At 37.5% G+C, this 22,788-nt stretch overlaps 10 protein-coding genes across 10 annotated transcripts; 6 read left to right on the top strand and 4 right to left on the bottom strand.

Moving 5' to 3' along the window:
- Positions 1 to 227: 227 nt before the first annotated feature.
- On the top strand, positions 228 to 1,250 carry SOMG_00310 (flavonol reductase/cinnamoyl-CoA reductase family protein; the record flags this gene model as incomplete). Its single annotated transcript, XM_056179104.1, has 1 exon — positions 228 to 1,250. The coding sequence occupies one exon, from the start codon at positions 228 to 230 to the stop codon at positions 1,248 to 1,250; it is 1,023 nt and encodes a 340-aa protein (XP_056036153.1).
- A 608-nt stretch (positions 1,251 to 1,858) lies between these two features.
- Positions 1,859 to 2,956, bottom strand: rim2 (mitochondrial carrier, pyrimidine nucleotide Rim2; the record flags this gene model as incomplete). Its single annotated transcript, XM_056179103.1, has 2 exons — positions 1,859 to 2,774; positions 2,832 to 2,956. The coding sequence occupies 2 exons, from the start codon at positions 2,954 to 2,956 to the stop codon at positions 1,859 to 1,861; spliced, it is 1,041 nt and encodes a 346-aa protein (XP_056034858.1).
- A 2,608-nt stretch (positions 2,957 to 5,564) lies between these two features.
- srb8 (mediator complex subunit Med12) lies at positions 5,565 to 9,033 on the bottom strand (the record flags this gene model as incomplete). The annotated part of the gene is made up of 2 exons (XM_056179102.1): positions 5,565 to 5,862; positions 5,909 to 9,033. 2 exons carry the CDS (start codon positions 9,031 to 9,033, stop codon positions 5,565 to 5,567), a joined length of 3,423 nt encoding a protein of 1,140 aa, XP_056034854.1.
- A 639-nt stretch (positions 9,034 to 9,672) lies between these two features.
- rng10 (cytoskeleton adaptor for Rga7 GTPase activator Rng10) lies at positions 9,673 to 12,459 on the top strand (the record flags this gene model as incomplete). The annotated part of the gene is made up of 1 exon (XM_056179101.1): positions 9,673 to 12,459. One exon carries the CDS (start codon positions 9,673 to 9,675, stop codon positions 12,457 to 12,459), a length of 2,787 nt encoding a protein of 928 aa, XP_056037034.1.
- Positions 12,460 to 13,417: 958 nt separating this feature from the next.
- On the top strand, positions 13,418 to 14,624 carry SOMG_00306 (structure-specific endonuclease subunit; the record flags this gene model as incomplete). The annotated part of the gene is made up of 2 exons (XM_056179100.1): positions 13,418 to 13,468; positions 13,509 to 14,624. The coding sequence occupies 2 exons, from the start codon at positions 13,418 to 13,420 to the stop codon at positions 14,622 to 14,624; spliced, it is 1,167 nt and encodes a 388-aa protein (XP_056037020.1).
- Positions 14,625 to 15,119: 495 nt separating this feature from the next.
- Positions 15,120 to 15,848, top strand: gst3 (glutathione S-transferase Gst3; the record flags this gene model as incomplete). Its single annotated transcript, XM_056179099.1, has 1 exon — positions 15,120 to 15,848. One exon carries the CDS (start codon positions 15,120 to 15,122, stop codon positions 15,846 to 15,848), a length of 729 nt encoding a protein of 242 aa, XP_056035137.1.
- Positions 15,849 to 16,540: 692 nt separating this feature from the next.
- SOMG_00304 (AMMECR1-like protein) lies at positions 16,541 to 17,181 on the top strand (the record flags this gene model as incomplete). The annotated part of the gene is made up of 2 exons (XM_056179098.1): positions 16,541 to 16,764; positions 16,827 to 17,181. The coding sequence occupies 2 exons, from the start codon at positions 16,541 to 16,543 to the stop codon at positions 17,179 to 17,181; spliced, it is 579 nt and encodes a 192-aa protein (XP_056035136.1).
- Positions 17,182 to 17,333: 152 nt separating this feature from the next.
- Positions 17,334 to 18,219, top strand: mis14 (MIS12/MIND complex Mis14/Nsl1; the record flags this gene model as incomplete). Its single annotated transcript, XM_056179097.1, has 3 exons — positions 17,334 to 17,383; positions 17,573 to 17,720; positions 17,797 to 18,219. 3 exons carry the CDS (start codon positions 17,334 to 17,336, stop codon positions 18,217 to 18,219), a joined length of 621 nt encoding a protein of 206 aa, XP_056034828.1.
- Positions 18,220 to 18,532: 313 nt separating this feature from the next.
- Positions 18,533 to 21,678, bottom strand: cwh43 (glycosylceramide biosynthesis protein Cwh43; the record flags this gene model as incomplete). The annotated part of the gene is made up of 2 exons (XM_056179096.1): positions 18,533 to 21,310; positions 21,556 to 21,678. The coding sequence occupies 2 exons, from the start codon at positions 21,676 to 21,678 to the stop codon at positions 18,533 to 18,535; spliced, it is 2,901 nt and encodes a 966-aa protein (XP_056034822.1).
- A 311-nt stretch (positions 21,679 to 21,989) lies between these two features.
- Positions 21,990 to 22,759, bottom strand: pth4 (mitochondrial translation release factor; the record flags this gene model as incomplete). The annotated part of the gene is made up of 2 exons (XM_056179095.1): positions 21,990 to 22,399; positions 22,591 to 22,759. The coding sequence occupies 2 exons, from the start codon at positions 22,757 to 22,759 to the stop codon at positions 21,990 to 21,992; spliced, it is 579 nt and encodes a 192-aa protein (XP_056034838.1).
- Positions 22,760 to 22,788: the final 29 nt, after the last annotated feature.

The raw sequence follows: 22,788 nt of genomic DNA, 5'->3' as shown, positions 1-22,788 counted from the left end.
GGAGGCTCCACTGGCAAGCACAGATCTCGACAGATGACTAATACAAATAGCATGCATCATTGACTTTCGCATACCATTAGTATATATGTATCGTAATTGAGCTGTAAAACCTGTGCAACACTTATCGTTTTGAGTTGGATAAAACAACAAAAAAGTTATTTTAATTTAATTGCTTTTGTTTATTTTTTGAAAATCATAATATTGTGCTAAAAAGATTTTTTGAAAGTATGTCGAACCAACAACTTGTTTTAGTCACCGGTGTTACTGGCTTCATTGGAGCCCATGTCGCTGTCGCATTGCTCAATAAGGGTTACCGTGTGCGTGGTACCGTCCGTAGTATGGAGAAGGCAAAGGAGCTTGTCCGTTTGAACCCCGAGCTCAAGGACAAGATCGAATTTGTGATCGTCAAAGACATCGTTGAGCCCAACGCGTTCCAGGATTCTGTCAAGGGTTGTGATTATGTTTGTCATGTTGCTTCCCCTTTCTTCACTGATAACGTTACTGACAATAAAACTCAACTCTTGGACCCCGCCGTGAAAGGCACACTCAGTGCCTTGGAGGCCGCCGTGACCGAACCCAAGGTGAAGCGTGTAGTTATTACTTCTTCCTTCGCTGCTGTCAATAATCCCACCGCTGATCCCAACACCGGCTACTCCTATTCTGAGAAGGACTGGAATCCTCTTAGCTATGAAGATGCTCTCCAGACCAAAAATGGAAATTTCGCTTACTCTGCTTCCAAAAAGTTAGCTGAAAAGGCAGCTCGTGATTTTGTCAAGGAAAAGCAATTGCACTTCGACATTAGCACTGTCAACCCTCCCTACGTCTTTGGTCCTCCCATTCACCCCATGAACAGTATGGACTCCTTGAATACTTCCAATCAAGTTTTGTGGAAGCTCGTCAATGGCTCTAAAGTGCAACCCAATATACAGCGCTGGCAAGTCGATGTTCGTGACATTGCCGACGCTCACGTTTTGGCTCTTGAAAGCCCCAAGTTGAGCAATGGCCGTATGCTCGTTACTCAAGGTCCATTCTCTACCAACAACATTAGTAAGATTCTTCGCGAAAAACTTCCCGAGAAGAAGGATGTTATTTCCGAGCCTTCTGATGTCCCTTTTAATGAAAAGTTCTTCAACATAGACAACTCTTTTTCCAAGTCCCTCGGTTTGCAATACTACAGCGATGAGCAAACCTACGTCGATACTGCTTTGAAGCTTTGGGAACGTGCCAAGCAATTTAGTGGAACCGAATAATCTGTATAACGAATTTACATGAACCAATATAATTATACCTTAAATTTCATCTTTATCTACATAGCAATCTTTTGTTAATCAGATTCAGTAACTTGAAAATGGCACATGTTGCGAACTTTAACAATTGTAGAATGAATAACCCCCTCATTTTTTTGTCTGTTAGCACTCTATGAGATGGGAGTCCAGCATGACTGTTGCTTTATAAACAGACAATGAACTCTGCACTTTTTCGAGAATTTAATTGTAATCGGATTGCGATTGATAATGCTATTTCAAGCGCGAAGTATCATTCATCGAAAAGTTGCAAAATCAAATAAATTTTTATTTTATTGTTCCAAAAAATCAAAGAGAAAGAAAGAAAGATTATAAACCCAAGCACCAGCCGGATCAGACCAATTAATTATTTCTGTTCAATTAAAGCAACCAAAATTGAATGCATGTATGTATTGTAGATCGTTTAGCAGGAGCAAATGCGATAGAGAGCAAAACAATTAATTCTCCCTGTTTTCGATTCTATTAAAACTATTTCAGAAGACAATGGACTGCTGAAAGAAATCTCTAAATAATGATGCAAATCCAAACCATCGCATCAACATAAAAATTACTTTTTAGCCAATAAACTGCATGATAACCTCATAACTTCCAAAAAGTATACAGGCATTAGGGACAACTCGAAGTAAGTGAGCTGTTAACCCGCCATATAGGCCTGCAACACCCTGTTCTTTCCAAACTAGCTGAAAGCATTGCAACAAACCATTGTACTTTAGTACCCCATTTGTTGAAGGACTTTGCCTTAACCGTGTACGAACAACTTCATGTGGATAAGCAATGGCAGCAGCAATGAACTTAGCAAGTCCCGCACCTCCCAGTTTACCGGACCAATCCAAAAATTTATCATATAAAGTATCTTTATAGCCAAGCTCTCGTCTTTGATGTTGTCGAAGAGCAACAGTGTGCTTGAATTTTTCGTAAACAACCCACTGCAACGTACTCTCACCAACTCCTAGTAAGCTCGCTGATAAACCTTTATATAGACCTGCGATTCCTTCCACTTTAACCGTTTTTATTATACAATCCAATGACGATTTATAGCGGGCTGTTTGTCCGCTTCGTTTATCCAACTGTAATCTGGTTTTCACTAGCCATATTGGATTGGTAGCAGCAGAGGTGATGACCCCTGCTATGGCAGCAGAAACTAAATGGACTTGAGATGATTCCTTGCCATCATTGAAATGATCAGCAATAATCCGTTTTCCGTTGCCGTAAGAAAAAAAATTGATGGATCGAGCTGGAATCGTTCCTACCAAATTGGGTCCAAGCCCTCGAAATAAAGCCCGTGCACCCTCTTGTAATCGGACATTATTTAAAATTAAGCAAGTATCTACAAATTGCCTGTAAATAGCTCGAGGTCCATGTTTTGGCCCAGATTGTTTCAGGACTCGATCCTTGTAGAAGTCTGACTGAAGCCTCGTTTTGACAACATCTAAAGGAGCTGTAGCAATTGCTCCAAGCATCCCTGCAACTCTGTTCTTTTATTAGCATTCGCATGAACTTGCTTCTGTATTTGGCAATGTAGCTTACCCTCCAGCAATAAAATGCGACGATGGCGAAGGAACGCGTCGAATCTCATCTTTTTTACTTTTATTTTGATTATTATTATTAGAGACGTTTCTTCCGGAGGATGTTGCCTCTGAATTTTGAGACATTGTCAAAGATTCTAATTTTTGGCTCTTGGCAGCGTATTCCCGCTCATCGGTGAGCTCTTTGAATTTTCAAGTAAAAACGAATGGGGTTCATTTCATGGGAGTTATACTGTTCTTATAAAATACTGTTATATTTATCAAGTAAGAAGCATTGAAGCTGTCTTAAATTGTACTAAACTCTCGAATGACAATAAGTGAAAATGGCGTTTCAATGACAAGAGCTGAAAAAGTATGACAAGAACTGAAATAGTATTCCAATAAGATCAATTGCGAAGTATTGATAAGTGGCTTGTTTATAAGAACTGAATTTACGTTCCTTTTTTGGATTTGCACAAATGAAGGTATGTATAGTTTTCTTTTGCAGAATATAGTTTCGTTGGTTCAACTGGAAGTTTGTAGCGTTCATATATGATTTCCATTCTTTTACTTCATAAACTATAAATACAGTCTCTCATTTGCGCATTCTCGAAAACGAATCTTAATTGCAGATAAATATTCGCAGGGCATAGAGCTAATGCCCTTAGAATATTTTTATTATTATAATTCCATGACACTATTTTATTTAAAAATAGAGAAAGCTCTCAGAAATAATCGTAGGTGATAGCTATTCCCATGTCCTCAAGCCCAACAGCATTCATGAATGTCAGATTCCGGTTCTCAGCTTTCGAACATTCTCCATGTTTGACAATATACAAAAAAAAGGAAAGCCCAAGAACCTTTACATACTGTAGTGTCACGGCACAGTGACAGGAACAACCTCTAAGGTCAACGCCATTCCATGGATTCAATCATTATAGAACATTCGTCGGCTTCATTTTTATAAATGATAAACATTATAGCAAATTTTAGAGACTGACTCAAAGAACATGCATCCACCAAGATAGAAGTAAAGTAACCAAACAAAAGAGTCTCATACAATAGACATTGCAAGAAGAGGTCGAACAGTAGTAAGCATAAACTAGTGAATTGAAAACAACGATTTAAAGGAAAGTATTTTTTTTCGCTCGATTGCTTCTTTCTTCGTACCAAGAGCAGCGGTGTTGGCCTGTTTCTTTGAACAAATATTTGTCATTCTTGCTCTAACACACTTGGCTTGATATCAAGAAACACTAATTATGCTTCATGCTTGAGAAGAAGGGACAAACATTTCTTTAACGAGTGTAATAATAAATAAAAGAAAAGTCGTATATGCAACGTAACAGATGGGGGATTTAAATTTCAACGATGCATGCGCCGACGATTTCTCCTTTAAAATGGTTTCTTTATTTATTTCGTATTATCCACTGTCAGTAAATACCAAACGAACAAGAAGAAACCCATTGTCAACTGAAACCTTTCAAGGTATCTTTACACTTCACGATGCAGGGACTTTTGGATTGTCATGCCCGGCACTAACGAATGCTTTTGTTTTGATGCACTGATTTCTATTATATCAGCAATCAATTAAATAAATACGTCGATGAGACTACTAAACATAAAATCTTGGTGCGCTTTGCCTTTTGTAAATTTTGCATGAAACCAAAATGGTGAATTTAATTTAACAAAAAGTAGCCAAAAGAAATAAAGTGCATTTGGAATAGAATCATCGTCTTTTTTAAAAGACTTGAAATGGTCAACCTTAAGAAGAATATTTTTAAAGAGTTCCCATCCGATCGAGTTATTTGAACAGTTGAAACAAGTCGTTCAATCGTCCAGTTGCTACCCAAGGAGCGTATTATTTCGATCCCAAATAAATTACTATTTAATTTGTCTTTAGCATACAACACGAAAGTTCATATAAACTACACCAAGTACGAAAACGTCACTCCATTCCCTGCTAGCACTTACTCAACAATATAGCTACTATACTTGGTGTGATTGTGGATCTTATAAGCTACAGGTGTATCACTGGTTTGTTTTGCATTTCTTTTCTACCAAAAGAGCTTTCGCTAGAGACAATTTAAAACAAATGCTCTATAACATTATACAAACATTAATAACAAAAATTAATGGTTTTCTATGTCTTGTTTTCTCGTATAAATTGCTCATTTAACTGTTCTGTATGAAGAAGGAAAAAATAGTACGCAGATATACTTCTTCAGAGAATGCAGCCAGAATTTCCAGAACAAATAGTGTCACAGTACAAAGGATTCCTAAACATGAAGGTCCTTTTTCTATCAAAATTGTAATATAACCTCGACAGTGCATAAATAATAACAACAAATACCAAGTAACGTATCAAAATATCATTATATCATATAAACTTGTTACTTCTGCATTTCTGTATTGAAAAAGCGTAGGAATATTTTGCTTTGGCTAATACAAGATTTGGCTTGACTTAATCAAAATATGATTTCTTTTCTGTTATACTTAATTTTTTGGATCAAATTAGCCAATTTTTATTGCTTGACATTCGATACATTTGCAATCAGATATCAGCATTTACTGCTAGTATTAGAAAAAACCATTAAACTTATTTATCACACATGCAAAAATAAAATGAAAAAATAAAAATGGACACCCAAAAGGCCGCCAGAATAAATACATGAACATTGTCTTATCGAAAATCCCAACACCACGAGGCAGCAAAGCATTTTGTGATTACATTTGTAATATCCGCTTACGTTCAATGTCACCATATTGAGATTTCGAGACCAGCTTTTCGCGGATTAAATTCCTTTAAAGCCTCTGGTAGGTTCGAACTGAAAGACCCACACTCAATAGTTGTCCAAGCATTGAAGCAAATGGAAGTTTCATCCTCGTAAAGTGGCTGGGATTTGACATTGTCGATAATGAATGCCATTAAGTCAAAAAGAGATTGGTTTTTATATACATAATTTTTCGTTGATAACGTACGTAAAGATTCCACAGATTCGTCTCTATCCAGGTAATTATGAAATTGAAGGACTAGCTGGGAAAAACATCTGAGCCTGTAAACAGTTAGTAATCGTTTCACACTTCTGTAAAATTACTTACCTAGCTGTAAGTGAATCATTCTCATCTTCAGCACCCAATACTTGCTCCTTTAGGATATGAAAAAGATTTTGCAAGCTTTCCTTAAACTTTATTATGAACACTTCATCCGGTCTCTTATGTACAATATGCTCAGTAATTGTAGATAGAAACGAGAGGAAGTGGGATGGTAAACCCAAATTCCTATTCACTGAGTAAAGTAAAACTCTTTGAAAAATTTTTAATGTATTAGGAAGGCCCAAACATATTACATACCACGAGTGGAATCCCTTTTCAATGAATCCTGCCATCAATATGTTTTCCATCACATCTTCAGAAACATCACCCAATTCTTCCCTTGTAAGTGTAGTCAACCAAGCTGCATACATTTGCGCAACAAACTCATCTAATTCAAGTATCTGCTTTATTAAATTTTCATTTATCATGCCATGAAACGGAAAAGACAAATATTTCTCCATTATTCTCCTCAAAAGCTCTTTCTCAGGCACCACCCAAATGATCTCGTGGAAATCTAAACTCCTTAGAATATTCCAAATACACTTAAGATTCAGCTCACTTTTGCTGCAATGCTGTATCAAAAATTTTAGAAATTCAAGCCCAATGCTTAGTTTTCTGGCATCCCATAATAAACAATTAAACAAATGAACCATTTTTAAGTTCCGCTCATCAACGAAGATGGCGCTCATGAAAATATCCACGATATGCCCTTTCATGCCTTCTTCATAGGTTTCTGATAGCCGATTTGTAATTGTCCATAAGTCTCCGATTGTGAAAACATTGTTTCCATAAAGCTCTAACAATTTGGTAATGAATACTGAGTAATTAGCTTGTTCTACTGTTATTCTGTCTGCAATATAGCTTGTGAAGCAGCTGTAGTTTTCAGTCAGAGCAAGATGTTTTTTCATAATTATCAAAGAATTTGTCAGAGCAAAATTTGAATCATCGTCATCTGCTTTAAAAAAATCTTCAAACAAGCTATTCAAAGCTTTGTATGGCTTAAAATCCTCACCAAAAGGACCAGTGCTGAAAGAATCACTCCCCAATAAATCTTGCATCTCTCTACACAATGATTCATCCTCAGGCGTCTTTAAAGAAAAATCGAAGTCCAACTGATAAAGGTGTTTAATCTCGTGAAGCAAATAACCTTCTATCAAACTTTCAGGTTTTGACAAACGAATATGATCTATAACTTGTTTATCCATGACAATGTTTGGGAAAGCCTTAACAAATAGTAGGAGCACCGAATAACGGATATGAGGCTTGCTAAGGGTGTAAATGACACAATCGAAGAATTCTTTCAACATGCAGTAATGATATATATAAAATAATACCATAAAGTTGATGTAGATAGAATTTTCACATACGGAAAAAGTTTGTAATAGTGTGTAAACGATTATGGAAAAACTCTCACCTTTCTTAAATGCAAAACTTGAAGGACTCTTTCTAAACTGCTCAATATAAGAACAACATTGATCATAGTCAATTATATAGCTTCCTCTTGCCAGTATATAATTAAGCTTGCTTCTTACTTGCTGAGAGATTTGAAACAAAGGAAGATGAAGTATAATCTGGCGTTGCACATCCATGGAATCCGCCATTAACATTGATTCTCGAAGGTAACCCATGGCAGCAAGCCTAGCAATATACCCGGAAAACATAAAATATCCATTTAAAGATAGGCAGTTTAGCAACTGGGCAACCATAAAACTTTCTTCATTCGATACTGAAGAAATTTGGAACAAACTGTTTAAAACCAGATTAGTCGCCAAATTAGGGGTCACATTATAAAACTGTAAAATTGATAGAAAGATACAAAACCGATGTTCTGGAATTTGACTTTTCGAGTATATACTCCATCGGAAAAAGAATGCTATAATCTCGGTAAAAGAATAATGCAGCAGTTTTTTTGCAAACGAATGTGCACTGAGAAAAGGTTTGAAACTACTTAACGTCCGCATGAACCGAATCGGTGAAGCTGATGCATCCACCAAGCAAATAGCTCGGATGTTCAAATCATTCAAGATTGAAAGCAAAGAGTTATGGGATTTATTTGGTTTCCAAATAATAGATAAAATAGGGTACAGTACTTCCCACTCTTCAAAAAAGAAAAATCCAGCCCAATTCACAGATGCAAGGCGATATAAGAAGTCAGCAGCTTTGTTCAACACGCTTCTTTTCAGTTCTAAGTCAATGGAAGGTGATTCGTACATAATTAGCAAGAAAGGCAACAGTCCTGCGACGCAGTTTTTTATGATTGACGTGTCTCGAAAGATAGTAACAGAAAAGTAATCAAGGAAAGTTATAATTAATGGATAGACATGCATCGGAAGATTAGGTATTAAGGAAATCACCTTTGAAATAAAGAACGAGGGGATGATTAACTTTTCAATCAACAATCTTCCAAATAATCTATTAACGTAGATAAAATTACTAGAAAATGCTTGAACGTCGTCTCCTAAGTGATTTGTAAAAAAGTTTAATAAAAAATCACCAATTACGTCCGTCCATAAAAGGACCCAATCCTTTGAAGCACTATTGGGATATTTTTTAAAAAAAGATCGAATCTCATTAGTTCCGGCACATCGTATAAACCAAATAGCTCTAGGTAAAGGTACCCGAAAATCGAGAACAAGTTGAATTATATCTTTTCCCCAAACACCGTGAGGAATCTTTTTAGAAAGTTCACTTAAACAAATATTATCGTTCGCCAGGTCCTGAAGCCACGCTGTTTTTCTAGTCTCCGATAATCGAACTCTAGGAGGCGGGTCACAACGTGCAAAAGGTATATTTATTGGAATGCTGGCTTGAGAGGAAAGTAAAGTTTTAGAAAACCTGTGAAGATTTTGAAATGCAACTGGATTTTTTAAGTGATTCTTTACTGAAAGAGCAGCAGAACCTCGTTCGTTTTCTACATAGGTAGTATACACATGTCCTTTGGATATAGCTTCAACTGACGAAAAAGATTGAGCATCGGTCTTTTCATCATAAAGTCGTTTATCTGGTATTTCCTCTCTGTTGGCTAGGTAATCTAACAACGATTCGGGATTAGAACGAACATCCAACTCACTAATAGCTGTTGATGCAGAATTGCTTTCGTCCGAGGCGCTAATATGTTCTTTGTGACTCATACAGGGTAAAATTCCTCAAGATTTCACATATAGCTAGAACAAAAGAAGTGGAATACTTAATTTCTCGGTAGTGAATTATGAAACCCAAATCCTAATTGGGCTTCTGTGAAATGGTCAGTAGATATTGACTTTAAAATGTTTGTATATACAAATAGTCAAACAAAACTGTTCTAAAAATTCACTGCAGATGCAAAATTCGAAAACCCCAAAGTTGTTTAATGAGGAAAAAGGTATACATTAACGATTGTAAAATCAATTTTGGGCATTTGATGCGAGCGATTATCAATAGAAAACAAAAAATCTAACTGCAATAAATGACCATCAGGTGGGTGTACAATATAGGCAGAGCAAATTGGTAGTGCGAATATGCTTGTCTTCGTCGCAAACCGAAAAACTAACCTGGGTTGCGCTGATTTTAAGTAGTAAGTATTCCTTACAAAATAGCTATCGTTTTTTTACAATCCGAATTTCTTCCTTTGGAGTCTTTGGCAAGTCAATGTTGGGGGTTATAGCGAAGTCATATCTTCACGCCAAGCTAACTCAAACTCTACCATTCAATACCTTTATGTTCAACACCTAGGAAAATAAGAGCTTTTAGCATCGTAAAATATTTGTAGAAGTCGATGTTGAAATAAATCAATGACCCGTAATTCAATGGAGGAAGTTAAAAAAAAGGAAACTGCAAACACCGGAAATGGAGGGCTACGTCGCCATATCTCCGGTAGGTGGATATCCAATGTTCCTAGTTATGAAGGAAATGAATGGAGTAGCGAAGAATCAGATCCAGAAGAGAATGAGAGCAATCCCACGAGTGCCGATTCACTCGCAAATCTGAAATCTAAGGAGGGGACTAAACACGAGCTTGAGGATCAGATTTCAGAGGTTTCGGAGGAAGATGAAGAGGAAGAAGAGGATGATGACTCTGGTGATGATACGTCTGACGACGATTACGGATTTGACGAATCCTCAACTTTTATATATCGCAAAGAAGCATCTGGTAGCCAAGAAACTCTTGCTACAAAACATGTCACAGCTGATGAAAGTGCAAAGGTGTGGGCTGAAAAACGTAGATTGTTGTTGCAGCGACTAGGAAAGAACCCAGATTCTAAGCCTGCCGATTATACAGCAACGTACATGTCTGCAAACGTAAAACAGTCTGCTTCACCCTTAGCTGAAAACAGAATGTTCGGAAGAGAAGCAGCGGCTGGTCCATTTACCGCATTAAACGACGCAGCATCAGCCACATCACATATGTCTTCCCAAAACCAAAATGGGCCATTTGGTGATAAAAGTAAAGATGCTACCAACGATGCATTTGAAGGAGATCAAACAGACAAACTTTCGCCTTCTATTTCTCAAGGTACCGAAAAAAAACTTTCTTCATCATTTTTCCATCCACCTACGGAAAATACTACTTACAAACCTGTGCAGGATGAAACTGTTCATCATGAACAATATTTTGAGCGACCCTTAGATACCACCAACTCTTCCCAAGCAGAATCATACTTTGAAAATCCTTACTCTGCTCGAAGCATTAATCAGAAACAACCCATTGAGCAAATGAAGTATTCCGAATCTAAGTCAACAATTGCTGAAAAGGGAGGTGAAGATGTTTCCAAGGATTCTGAAAGTTCTGATGATACACCTTCTTTAGCTTTGCATCACCCCGAAAGCGAAACCCCTCAATATATACAATCAGAGAGTGATGATTCTTTTGCTTTGCCTGCAATGAAGGTTGAAGAAAATCGAAATAATAAGGAGCTCGACAACGACTCTGGACTTGAGAACTTAGAAAAACCGACGATTGAGACTTCAAACCCCGTATTGGAAAGTCCAGTACCCAAGACTTTTGAGGATAAGTTTTTTCAAAAGGAAGATGATCTGAATGTTCCATTAGTTGAGTCTCCCGAACAAAGCTCTATGGCTTTCAATGAAGTTGCTGAGACTTCCGTGGGTTCCAATGCAGAAATCATATCTGCTCCATCATCTGAAAACGATGATGCTTCAAAAGACCAGGATAATGGAACACATTATCCTGAATCTCCATTTCTATACTCTCCTCATAAATATGGAGAGGATCGTCGTTTTGAGAGCGACGCAGCTTCAACTTCAGATTATGAGAATAGTTCGCATGATGCGGCAGCTTCTTCTGGCGAAGAAGTAATGTCTACCCATTCCAGAATTTTAGAGAGTTCAGACGATAATAGCTCAGTGTTTACTAAAGATGATGCAGTTGATCCTCCTCTAAATCATCCTTTGTACACGCTGGTTGGCAAAACTGAGAGTAATTCTAACGTTTTTAAATCAAACGCCGAGAAGACTGTCTCAGATCTAAAAATTCATGAAAATGGTAATCTACCCTTAACAGAGAAAAAAGCCTCTGTATTTAATACTGGTTCCCTTTCTGAGACTATGTCAATAAACTCAAAAGCATCCAAGTTACCTGATAATGAATCAAACGAAAACAACGAGAGTTTGGAAAACTTATATAACTATTTGTCTGATGAGACCGATCGTAATGTTTCTAAATTAAACGCTAATGATCCATTTTGGTCTGAGGGTTTGCAAGACGATTCTCAAGGTGTAAGGGCTACCGAAAGTACAACTTCATTCCATGATCATTTACCAACCATAAAGGAAGTTGATGCTGGAAGTGCCGTTCCTGATTCTTCCAATTTAATCGCTGATAAAAATAACGATAAAGGTGACACCTTGTCTTTGCCTAACGTCTCTGAAGGTAGCCGACGGACTTCCATAAATACAGAAGAATTAGAAGCAGCAGCTTTGACGAGAGGTTCATTACCATCAATTCCTGCTAAAACGAATGAGAAAGAGTCCGTTAAACCACCTGAAAGTACCCCCGCTGTTAATCCAAGGAACAAGACGGACCAGATATCGAAAACACCTCAGTTGAAGAAGCCTGAAAGTGAAAAAAATTCTGGAAAAGTTACACACGACAAAAGTCTTCTTTACTTCGCTTCCCTTGAAGCTTTTGTAAAAAGTCCTTTAATTTCAATTAAGGAAGTGAATAGTTTAGGATCTACAGACCATAGATGTAACTTTTTTAATCGCAAGATCGAGGAGTTACGAAACTACGATTCAGGTTTAGATAGTTGGATTGCATCTTCTCAAGGGAATAAGGAGGATGTAACTTCCTCAAAAACGTTTTCCAAACCTGTTCAGATGGATTACAATAAAAAGTACCCTGCTCGTGCTGCTAGTCCGGCCAAGTCGTCGGGATCCATCAAGCATAATATTGCAGCGGAAGCTAGAAGGAAGTCCAAATCCGCTGCTAACGATTTCCTACAAATTTTTAAGAAAAAGGGAAAGATTGACACAGACAACACATTGAAAGATTCAAGAGATTCAAAAGACATAAAAGGCAAAAAGAAGCTTTTCGCCAAGAAAATTGGATTTAAGTCTTAACTTGCCTCTTTTGAAAGCTTTTGCCGACATTTACTTTTTTATTTCTTGTCATTTCTATTTTATTTATTATAATTATGTTTAAACGAAGTGTTTATAATAAGGACAATTGTGCTGTGAAAGGACGCTTAAGCGAACTGATTTGTACTCTGGCTATTTCTTGTACGAGTATAATATAGAGTTAAAACTAACCCTATCCATCACTTTTGGCACTATCCATACAAGTTAAATTTTGATAGTGAATCTGCTATTTAAAGTAAGTTCAGATGAGCGTACATGAGCATGGATACAATTAACAGTTATTAAAAAGAACTTAAAAATTCCTACTATGTTGTCAATTATTTATCGTCAAGCATTGCGCTGTTCCAGAGGAAACTTGCCAACTCTCAGACTTGCTTAAAGTATGTGAAAGTATATGGTAGTTATGTATGGATTGTACCTGATTTCCATAGTTAACTAACTCCAGTTATAAAGTTTATAGCTATGCTAATTTTAGCAATTGTACCAAACTTGTAATCGTTGACTTGTATGTTTCCACTACTCTATAACCCAACTTGAGAGCAATGAAAGTGTCAATTAAAGGGCTTATATAGCTAAACATCTCACGGCATAATACCAATATGAATAGAAGGCTGCAGCTGTAAAGGGGGTTCCAAATCTTTGAGCGTGCAAACAATAGTAATGCTGAAATACAATAACGTCCAAAGTCATCTTTAAATTTCAGTGGTGGCTCGTTTTTCCAGCATATTTAAAAATGAAATCAAGGAATTAGTGTTTCACTGTTATTTCTATCTCGAAGTCCTCTTTAAATTGTGCAACACAAAGACTATATGAAATCTGTTTATTTTTAGTGATCACGCTTTTTCATTTCAGCAACCATTACCATAGTAATTTCCCCATGAATTATTTCTGTTTATAGGAACCACAAAAGAGTACGAAGAAAAATACTTTTTTGTGTCTGATGTCTCAGGATTTTCCTATTGAAATACAGTCCTCTCCAGAAAGTCCACATGTAAGTTGAAAAAAAAAAAAATTCTTACTAATGATTTAAGAAAACATCCTTTGTGGTTGTAGAGTCAGAAGAAGGGACCCCCGAACTACTGCATGAGAATATCATTAGGAAAAGAAAGCGCGAGTTTATCGATACAGACGCAGATGAAAATGTAGCGGAAAATGTTTTAAGTAATCGAAATTCTTTCCTCTCAGAATCTTCATGTTTCAGCTCCTGCTTTCAGTCAGAAATCCCAGAACCTGAGGAAGCAATAGATGAGAGTACTTTAGGGAAAGGAGATTTTGACTATGAAGATCCTCCAATATATGGTTTTGAGCAAATACGAGATGCTACAGCTAGTCTTTCTCCTTTCTCTGAGCCTGTTATTAATTTAGCAAGCGAAGATGATGCCTTCCCTACAGAGCATCATTCTTTCTCAAAACATGCATTTGTAGGGGACTTGGAGTACAGGGAAGGCTCGTTCAGTGACGGGAAATTTGTTGCTACGAAAGGTGATGGTGTTTTCACATTAGATTCTTTCAACCAAAGTCATGACCTTGAAACAGAAAAAGAAAATAGGAATACTAGTATAAATTGGATGAGCGAAGAAATACAGAAAAGGGAACCCCCTAGAAGCGTTTCATACGGCTTCAATAACATGCCGCAAAATGAAGGACCAATTCAAAATATTACTCCCATTCAAGATCAAGATCAAGAGCGGCATGATCAACGTAATGATACGAATGAACATAAATACAAAGATATGTCAATACAGGAACTTTGTCGGATGGTAGAATGTTATGGATTTAAACCATCCAAGAGCAAGCGAGCGTTGGTAAATACTCTAAAAGCTTGTGATGCTGCTTGTGAGAATTTAAAAAAACAAGAACTTACTAAAGGTGGATCCAACGAGAAAGAAAATACTTCTGATCCTTCTGTTGCTACTACTTTTGATGATATAGTCACTGAATCTCATCGTGCAATTTCTAAAGCAGTTCGTGATTCAAAAGATAAAACAATCTGGTTAAAGATGCTGCACTATGAGCCATTGGGTTTGGAAGAATTTACTTTGTGGCTTCGTAATTCTGGTTTAGACCTGTCTTCGGCCATCATTCTTTCTTGGTGTGATACATATGGCGTTCTTGTACAAGGGAGCTGGCATTCAAACTGTCGATAAAGTTAGTGAAGTACAATTGTAGGCTTTTTTTTTCGTGTTCTACTACAGGTTGCAATATGCTTTGGGCTTCTTTCCTACAAAGTAGTCGTTTCACTCAATGAGACTGGTTTCAGCAAGCTATACGCAAACATGCAACAGTTTATTTGTTATTGAAATATCTATTCTATGAGTTTGCTACATCTTGCGGAATGCTTCTTGAAGTATGCAAGGTGCTAATCAAGGACTCCAATGGTTGTCTCGACATCAATGCCTTCTCATATACTCAGAGTATTTCCAATACAAAAAGCAAAGTTAAATAAACAGCTATAAATCCTTCCCAGTATGTGTTTGCAATACACTGAATTTCATTATAGGATCGATTTGACGTCAAGCACCTACTGATTCAGTGTTCGCCCATTACAAATTGGCATCTTCCCATTTATTCTTTATCCTTTACGTTTTACTTACCATTTTACCATTTTAACGAATAACTTATAACATTAGTTTTGTTTGAAAATGATTGTTCTTCATCATTTGTCGGACTCACGTTCTTCGAGAATTATTTGGATGCTGGAGGAGTTGAAAGTTCCATACGAGCTGAAGCGTTACGATCGTGTGGAAGGCCGCTCTCCTCCTGAATTCTATAATTTATCTCCTATAGGAAAAAGTCCTGTGCTTGTCGATGATGGAAAATCCTATATCGAAAGTGGTGCTGTCGTTGAACATTTAGTTCGAAAGTATGGGAGAGAGTTGAAACCCTCCGAAAACGATTTGCCTCAATTAGAAAAGTACGATTTTTGGACGCATTATTCTGAAGGCTCTTTAATGATGCTCGTTGTCGGTCTGTTTGTTAATAACAAAGCTGTCGATATGTCGCCTTTTGTTAGCCGCTTTTTGGTTCGAAAAATAACCAATACGATAAACGATCACTATTATCTAAAAGAATTATACCTTAACCTTGACCATATTGATGATCACCTTACCACTAGCAAGTATTTCGCCGGCGATTACTTTACTGCGGCCGACGTACAAATGAGTTATCCTCTTCTTTGTCTTCAGCCGACAATTTTGAACACGAGACCATATCCAAATATCAAGCGTTGGCTGAAAGGTATCAGCAGTCGTCCAGCTTTTATAGCGGCATCAGAAAAGTCAAATGACAAGTATTTTCGACTTTTCAACGAAACGAAGTTTAGTAAGGAGGAAGACGAACCAGAAATCTCATCCTTTTCCATTTCAGCTTGATTACCTAGCCAATACTTTTTCACTTTACGTTTAGCATCCTTATTTTTTTTGCAAATGTTTTACCAGGTTGATGATTTTGAATATTTTAAAGCTTCATTATAAAGATAAAGAAAAAAAAAAATCAAGAAAGAAAGGATGAGTGAAAAGATATGTAGCATTGACATGTTTGTCTGCGATACTCTGGATTCTCACCTACATGATTTTGTTTACTTTTTGATATAAAAATTTTTTGTACGTTGATTCATTTAGTTATTTATTATAAATTTATATACCAAAGGAATAAAGTATGAATTTGTGTATTGCATACAGACTGAAATTATTTTCTTCTCACATATCGAAGCAGATATGTATACAGTAGGTTTTTTGTGGAAGAAGAATAAGCATTATCTAATAGTATAGATGATTAATTACAAATTATTCCCTCTCAGGCATTGAGTTGTTTAGCAATTGATCCAATTTCTTTCTAGTGTTGATACTTTTATTACTGGTCTTGCAACTCCTTTGATTGATTGAATCCATTTTATTAAATATAGAAGCTACTTTCAGTGTCATTTTCTCTGACTTTTTTTTATTGAAATACTTGTCTTCATTCATCTGCCAAACACTTTGACATCACTTAGAGCATAGTTACGAATTTTGCTTGGAGAAAAGTTTTCCTTCGTTTTGGTTTTCAATCATAATACTAATAAGTAATGGAAGAAAAGGATTATTGCTATTTTTGTTTTGAAGTGATTTCCGCTAGTTTAGAGCATAGAAGACTTCGCAACTATTGGGACTGGAAATCATGGACTGACGAGGTACCTCTTTTTGTAAAGTTCTCTTTCAGAGATCGTTATCATAAGCAATTACGCGGATGCATTGGTACTTTTCAACCCCGTCCTTTGAATGTTAATCTCAGATATTTCAGCCAGCAAGCGTAAGCATCGTTTACATCGCAAGCGTAAGGAATGAACAAGTTTCTAACCAGACGTTCTTTAGGGCTTTCTCTGATGACCGCTTTCATCCTATCACCGTGGCTGAATTACCTTTTCTGGAATGTGGGATTGACCTCCTAGTGAACTTTGAGCCGATTGAGGATCCTCTGGATTGGATTGTCGGTATTCATGGCTTGTCCGTTAATTTTTATGTAGATAAAATTAGGTACTCAGCTACCTATTTACCTTCTGTTGCCGCGGAGCAAGGCTGGACCCCAAAAGAGACATTGATGAGTTTGATTCGTAAATCTGGCTTTTACGGCAATCTTCGAAATTTAAATGTTCAAGCTACTCGATATCAATCTACTCAAATTGGATGCTCTTATGAAGAATATTTCAAATTTGCCAACAAAATCTGATTTTTGTTTCGCTCCCTTTAGAGCTTAAAGCACTTAATCTCTCGCTAAGTCTCGAGTTTGTGCTTCTCTTTAGGCAACCTTGACTAAACGCACAGATTGTTTATTTTTTATGAATTGCATATTTGTTTGAGTTGTTGTTTTATTTTTTGGCAATGGAATCAAATAATGATGATTCTTCATTACCCAAAGTGATGCTTGATAGGTATGAATCTTCAGATCAGCAATTCCATGTTCTGTCTTTTTTTTTTTTTTTGAAGCAAATTATCGTAGTCTGTTTGACTGTATCTTTTATCTTTTTAAATTCAATCTTTCATTGAGAAATTTTGCTAGCTTGTCTGATGCCTTTTTTTTTTTGGCTTTTAATTTTACTGGTTCTATTCTAATCTTTTAGTATCCAGGATTACAGCTATGTAAAGTCTGTTTTTCGCCATGCTATACAAAAAAGTCTTGAAATTCATTTGCCTGAACAAGCATCCCGAGAGACTGGAAAGGGAAAAGAAGATCACCTTAGAGTTCGGGTGAAAGAAATGCTCAACGAAGTAAGTAAGTCGACCAACTTGGATATTGTAAACTTTCCCTTATCATAAAAGAATGAAAATTAACGTCCTGCCACAGCTGATTGAATCCACGTTCACGACCGTCCAAGATAATATCACAATTAATGGATTTGATGCAAAGTCAGCACTTCAAGATCCCCAAAGCTCGGATCAAATCGAACCTTTTGATCTTGCTCTTCGTTCACGGGTTCAACAATTATTTAATGATGTGGAAGATGCCCAAGTCCGAGTCGCCAAATACAGGAAATACGTACCTGTTCAGTATGAATCAGCATTTTCAAAATCTTTAAATGAGCAGTTAGCTGCACTGGAAAAGTTTAAAAATAATCCGGCAGCTGAGGATGAACATCCTGCAAGTGATGCACTGCAAAATGATGGACCGCCTATTGACATTGATAGGTATGAACAAACTATAGCTAAAATTGCTTTTTTGAAGAAAAGTATTCCAAAGGTGACTGCCCAGTTGGAAAAAGCCATATAGTTTCTAGTACGGTGGAAGGAAGACTCGTTTTCTCGTACTTACCTTTGATATGGCTTCTATATAGTTTACAGTTTCATTTCCTATCCTACCTTCTATTAATATTATAATCGTTTATTAAAGGAAGTACCGATTAATTCATACAGTGCGATCTATAATGCAGATACTAGTCAGATAATGTATCCAATGTGGATAAAACTCATTATTTTCAAATTCGTCAAACGCGCTTTTTTTTAAAGCCTTAACGAAAGATAATGGTCACTCGTGGCCATATAAAGCCATTTAACCTGAAAATGGAAGCGTTCTTTTCGTGAGGTTAGTCGTAATACCATGGTTCATGAATAACTTGGTTGTTATCGTAGTAATGTCCATTTACTCCTGTGCCTTCAAATTTGGTAGGATAACGGTGCGTTTCAGGAATATTTTCAGAGGCAATGCGAATATTCGCACCTAAATTTGATGTAACTTGGAATTTTCCAGTTTGCAATTCGGTATCTGTAACTGTCGAACGATGAAGTCGAGCGTATCCAATGCGTTTGACACCTCTGTATAAAATATATTGACACCAACGATCAAAATCAGCTGGCTCAATGTCAAGCATTCCGTTATTACGAGTCAAGATGGTATGAGGCTCTTCTCCCGCATTAGAAACTACATAACCCAAGAACACTAAAGGTCTGGTGCTTTCTTTCATAATCCTTGACAGCTCTGTGCTTTGTAATTGACGGTCTAACGCGTTTTCGTACTGCCCATTGTGCGAAACAATTACATCAATCAGTTCTCCATAAACATCCAAAGTTGCGTGGATAGCAGGAGCAAGCTCACCATAGGGAGATGGGAGCAAATGGTGCGTCGAGTTGACGATAGGGAATTTGGAAAACAACGCTGCACCCCACGTATGCTTGTCGGGTCCTGGACCATAGTCAGAATACATGCCCAGATCGTGAGACAAAAGTTGTGTTAAATCACGGAATCCCATAATTAAACGTTGAGTATCGGATTCGAGAAGCCCAAAAACATCCAGCTCGATGTCGCGAACAACATCCCGGATACGGTGTTCAGCTGCCCACATATAATCATCTAATCCAAAATGAATGGTCCAAATACCGGCGGTAAATACCTTTTCATCGGGATGGTAAGGAGTGTAATCATAAGGTGGTTTGTACATGATAGCATACTTTATTGCCATAAACCCTAAGCATGCTGCTAACACAATGGATTTCTTAAACCCACGCTTGATAGCATGCGTCTCTTCAGCATTTGCGTTGATCCCGGCGGGATGTTTCTTCGAGCTGAAGCTGCTGTAGCCTAATAATTGGCAGAAAAGTCCGACCGCAAGAGCAATTAGTAAATACGAGGTCTTTTCGCGAAGCATGAATCCACCAGGAACGAATTCGTATGCTACTACCCAAACATGTGCAAAAGAATACAGGCTATATACCAAGAAGCCACCACCAAAGATTTTAGCTGGACTGGATGATACTGCAAACCGGAATGAAGGAAAAGCGGAAATCAACACGTAGGAAGAAAGCACTAAACCACCAAGGTAGCTTTGCCAACCATGTTTCAAGTAAAAAACATACGATCCAGCACAGGAAGCCACAAACCCAAAAAGCATAAACGAGAATGATCTATACAAACGAGGAGCCACAACGATAGCTAATAAAGCAACGATGATGGATACGGCACCGTGAGGATAAGCTTGGGGCCCTTTGATGGGATATCCATCCCAAGACCAGGAAATAAGGATAGTGGAGTCACAGAGCAGTGTGTGCAAAGCGAAGAGAGTAGAACCTAAACCAAATATAGAAGCAAACGATGGGTTCTTACCGTTTTCTGGAGAAGAGGTTTGAGAGTTTTTAGAACCTGAAGAGCATAGGGCGAAGCCAAGAGTTGCCAAAACTCCAAAAACTAGGGCAACTGGTTGCCTTCCTCCATTGCTTTCGTTAAGAATGGGCCAAATTGGGTTGTTCGAGAAAAATGAATATTTAGCGACAGAAGATGCAATTAAACCAAGCAAAAAAGTAGTAATTCGTCTTTCCAATAAAACTGGAGAATGTTTGCTGCTTGACAAAAGCGAAGACCATCCTAGACAGCCATTGAAAACGGCGAATGCGACAGTAAAAAGTCTGTATACAGGGTCGGTCACTAAATAGGCGGCAACACCTACCAGAGTCAGTGACAAAGGAACCAAAGGAGCGCCAAACGTGAGTTTCTTAACAAATGGAATTGCCAATAGAAAAGGAGATAACTCAACTAAAATAGAAGCTTCATATCCAGAAATACCCATATGCCAGAGCGGAAAATACCAAATTAAAAGGCCCATAGAAGTTAATACGCTCCAAAAGATATACGCGAGATAAGTTTCGGAAGAGAATTGGATAAAACTCGAGAGGATATGTGTCTTGGAGCAAACAGACTTATCTTCACCTGTTTTCTTCAGACTTGAAGAAGCAGCCTTAGCATATGTGTATTGATTGTCCTCCCCTTGGGATTTGGGGACAATATCTGAAGATATAGACTTAATGGAGTTATCAGCAACATGAAAGTTGAGACGCAGAGGCTGAAAGTCAAAGTAAAGAGCAGAATCGAATAAAACATCCCAGAAGATAAGGGACCATTCGAGAAATGCGTAGATTGTATAGGCGCCGGGAATTCGTTTGAATTTATGCTGAATATACCAATAAATAAGTGGGAAAATGGTACCGACGAATAAGAAAGAGCCGCATTTTCGAACACGGTAAGCATTGGCATTGGGAGGAGAGTACTTTGAGGTCAGAATGAACCAAGGAATATTCGTAAGCAAGTAACTAATCATGAAAACATCGTGCATATTATGGTCATCTGTAGAAGTGACATAGACCCATCCACCGCAAAGTGCAGTTCGAAGCACACCAATAAAAGTAGTAATCACAGCAGAAGGTTTTTTTGAACCAGTCACAGATAACCACAGTAGGAGGGCAAGTAGACGAGGAGTTGCTGTGAGAGCGATCAAATATTGAAAAGCAGCGCGTTCGGGATACCAGTCGCCGATGGTCGCTGAAACAGAGGGAAACCATTCATCTGGATACGAGAAAAATTCGTTTTTAACTACCTAAAAAGTGTTAGCCTTCCTACATCAAATCAAAGTAGAAACGTTGTGGAAAAAGCTGTTTTGTCTGTTTATCGAAGCAATATAAAGAATGCAACCAAGTGATAAACAAGTAAAACCAAATCCAGTCTTTTGGAGCATCATTATGTATTGCACGAATGAATACACATTCAACAAACATTCGCGGTTAGAGAAAAAATTAGGAAGCTAGGTAGGCAACCAAAACAGATCTTTTTGAAGAAACTCACCTCATGATAATGATAATACAAAGTTAGACCCAGCGGAATGACAAATGCTGCTAACGAAAAAACACTATGTATGATAGCAACATACTGGGCAGAGAATGCCAAAGAGCTTGCTGTTTTCGCCATTCCCCAGCAGAGTTGAAGAAGAAATGGTAGTGGTATTTGAAGAGTGAAAGTTAATAAACGTTTACTTTAGTACGCAGGAAAGCGCATTGTTCATACCGGCGTATACAACAAAACAAGTCTAATATAATATTATGTAATATATTACTGAATGCCAACAAACAAACATAAAACACGCAGTGCAAAAACAAAAAAGAAGAGAATGGTTCTCTGTCATTCTCTTATTTTATTCTATTCTATTCTATTTATTATGTATTATATGGGTCGAGAAAACGGAGTATGAAATGAGAACGGAGAAGTGAAAGGAGGAAGCGTTAGTCTATAGAAACTCGACGGGAAGATTTCTTATAACTCTTCATCTTTTTCTCGTCAAGGCGTTTACTATTTGCATTTTCTTTGAGGGCCGAGACCCGTTTTATCTTTTCAGGCGATGGAGGAGCGGCATAAAGCGACCTTGCTACATCTTGAAGCAAATTTGCAAGCCGAGTTAGTGCATCTTCAATATTTTTGGCTTGTGTTCGTGTTGTCTGAGATTGAATCTGTAGGTGATTGTTCACACGAAATCTTCGAAGCTCTTGGCATGAGTAAATGTGTTTGAGTAGAAATGATGGGACACTAGAACGCAAATTCTCCAAAGGCAATGAGACCATAACTTTGGTATTGAGTTTGTTTACGTTTTGTCCACCAGGGCCACTGCTACGAGCAAACTTGATTTCCACTTGGTCTATAAATTCTCGTTAGCGTTTGTTTCATCAGGAACCCATTGGACTCGATATCAGCATTGTATACACAAAGAAAGGTATGTTTACTGAGTTGTACAGCACCACCTCGTCGTCATTGAACAACAGCGAGATGATTTGAAAGGAAAATATTATAAGACTGAGCAGCCTGTTCTTGATACAAACACTCACTTACCTTTTGTCGGCTTCCAATTTTGCTCAAGAAAGGACCCCAGCTCGTTCATTTGTTCTTTGGTGAATAAAACTTCTTGGCGACTTTGCTTTTTTGAGAAATTTAAATGAGAGCACGTATGGAACAGTGACCCTCTCTGAAAAGAATACCAAACGAATCCTTTTCTAATCATCTTTTTGTAAAACGAGACGTATCATTGCC

This window comes from Schizosaccharomyces osmophilus, chromosome 1 (genome assembly GCF_027921745.1).
Source record: "Schizosaccharomyces osmophilus chromosome 1, complete sequence".
In the NCBI taxonomy this organism is placed as follows: Eukaryota; Fungi; Ascomycota; class Schizosaccharomycetes; order Schizosaccharomycetales; family Schizosaccharomycetaceae; genus Schizosaccharomyces; species Schizosaccharomyces osmophilus.
This window is presented reverse-complemented; position numbering and strand designations above follow the sequence as displayed.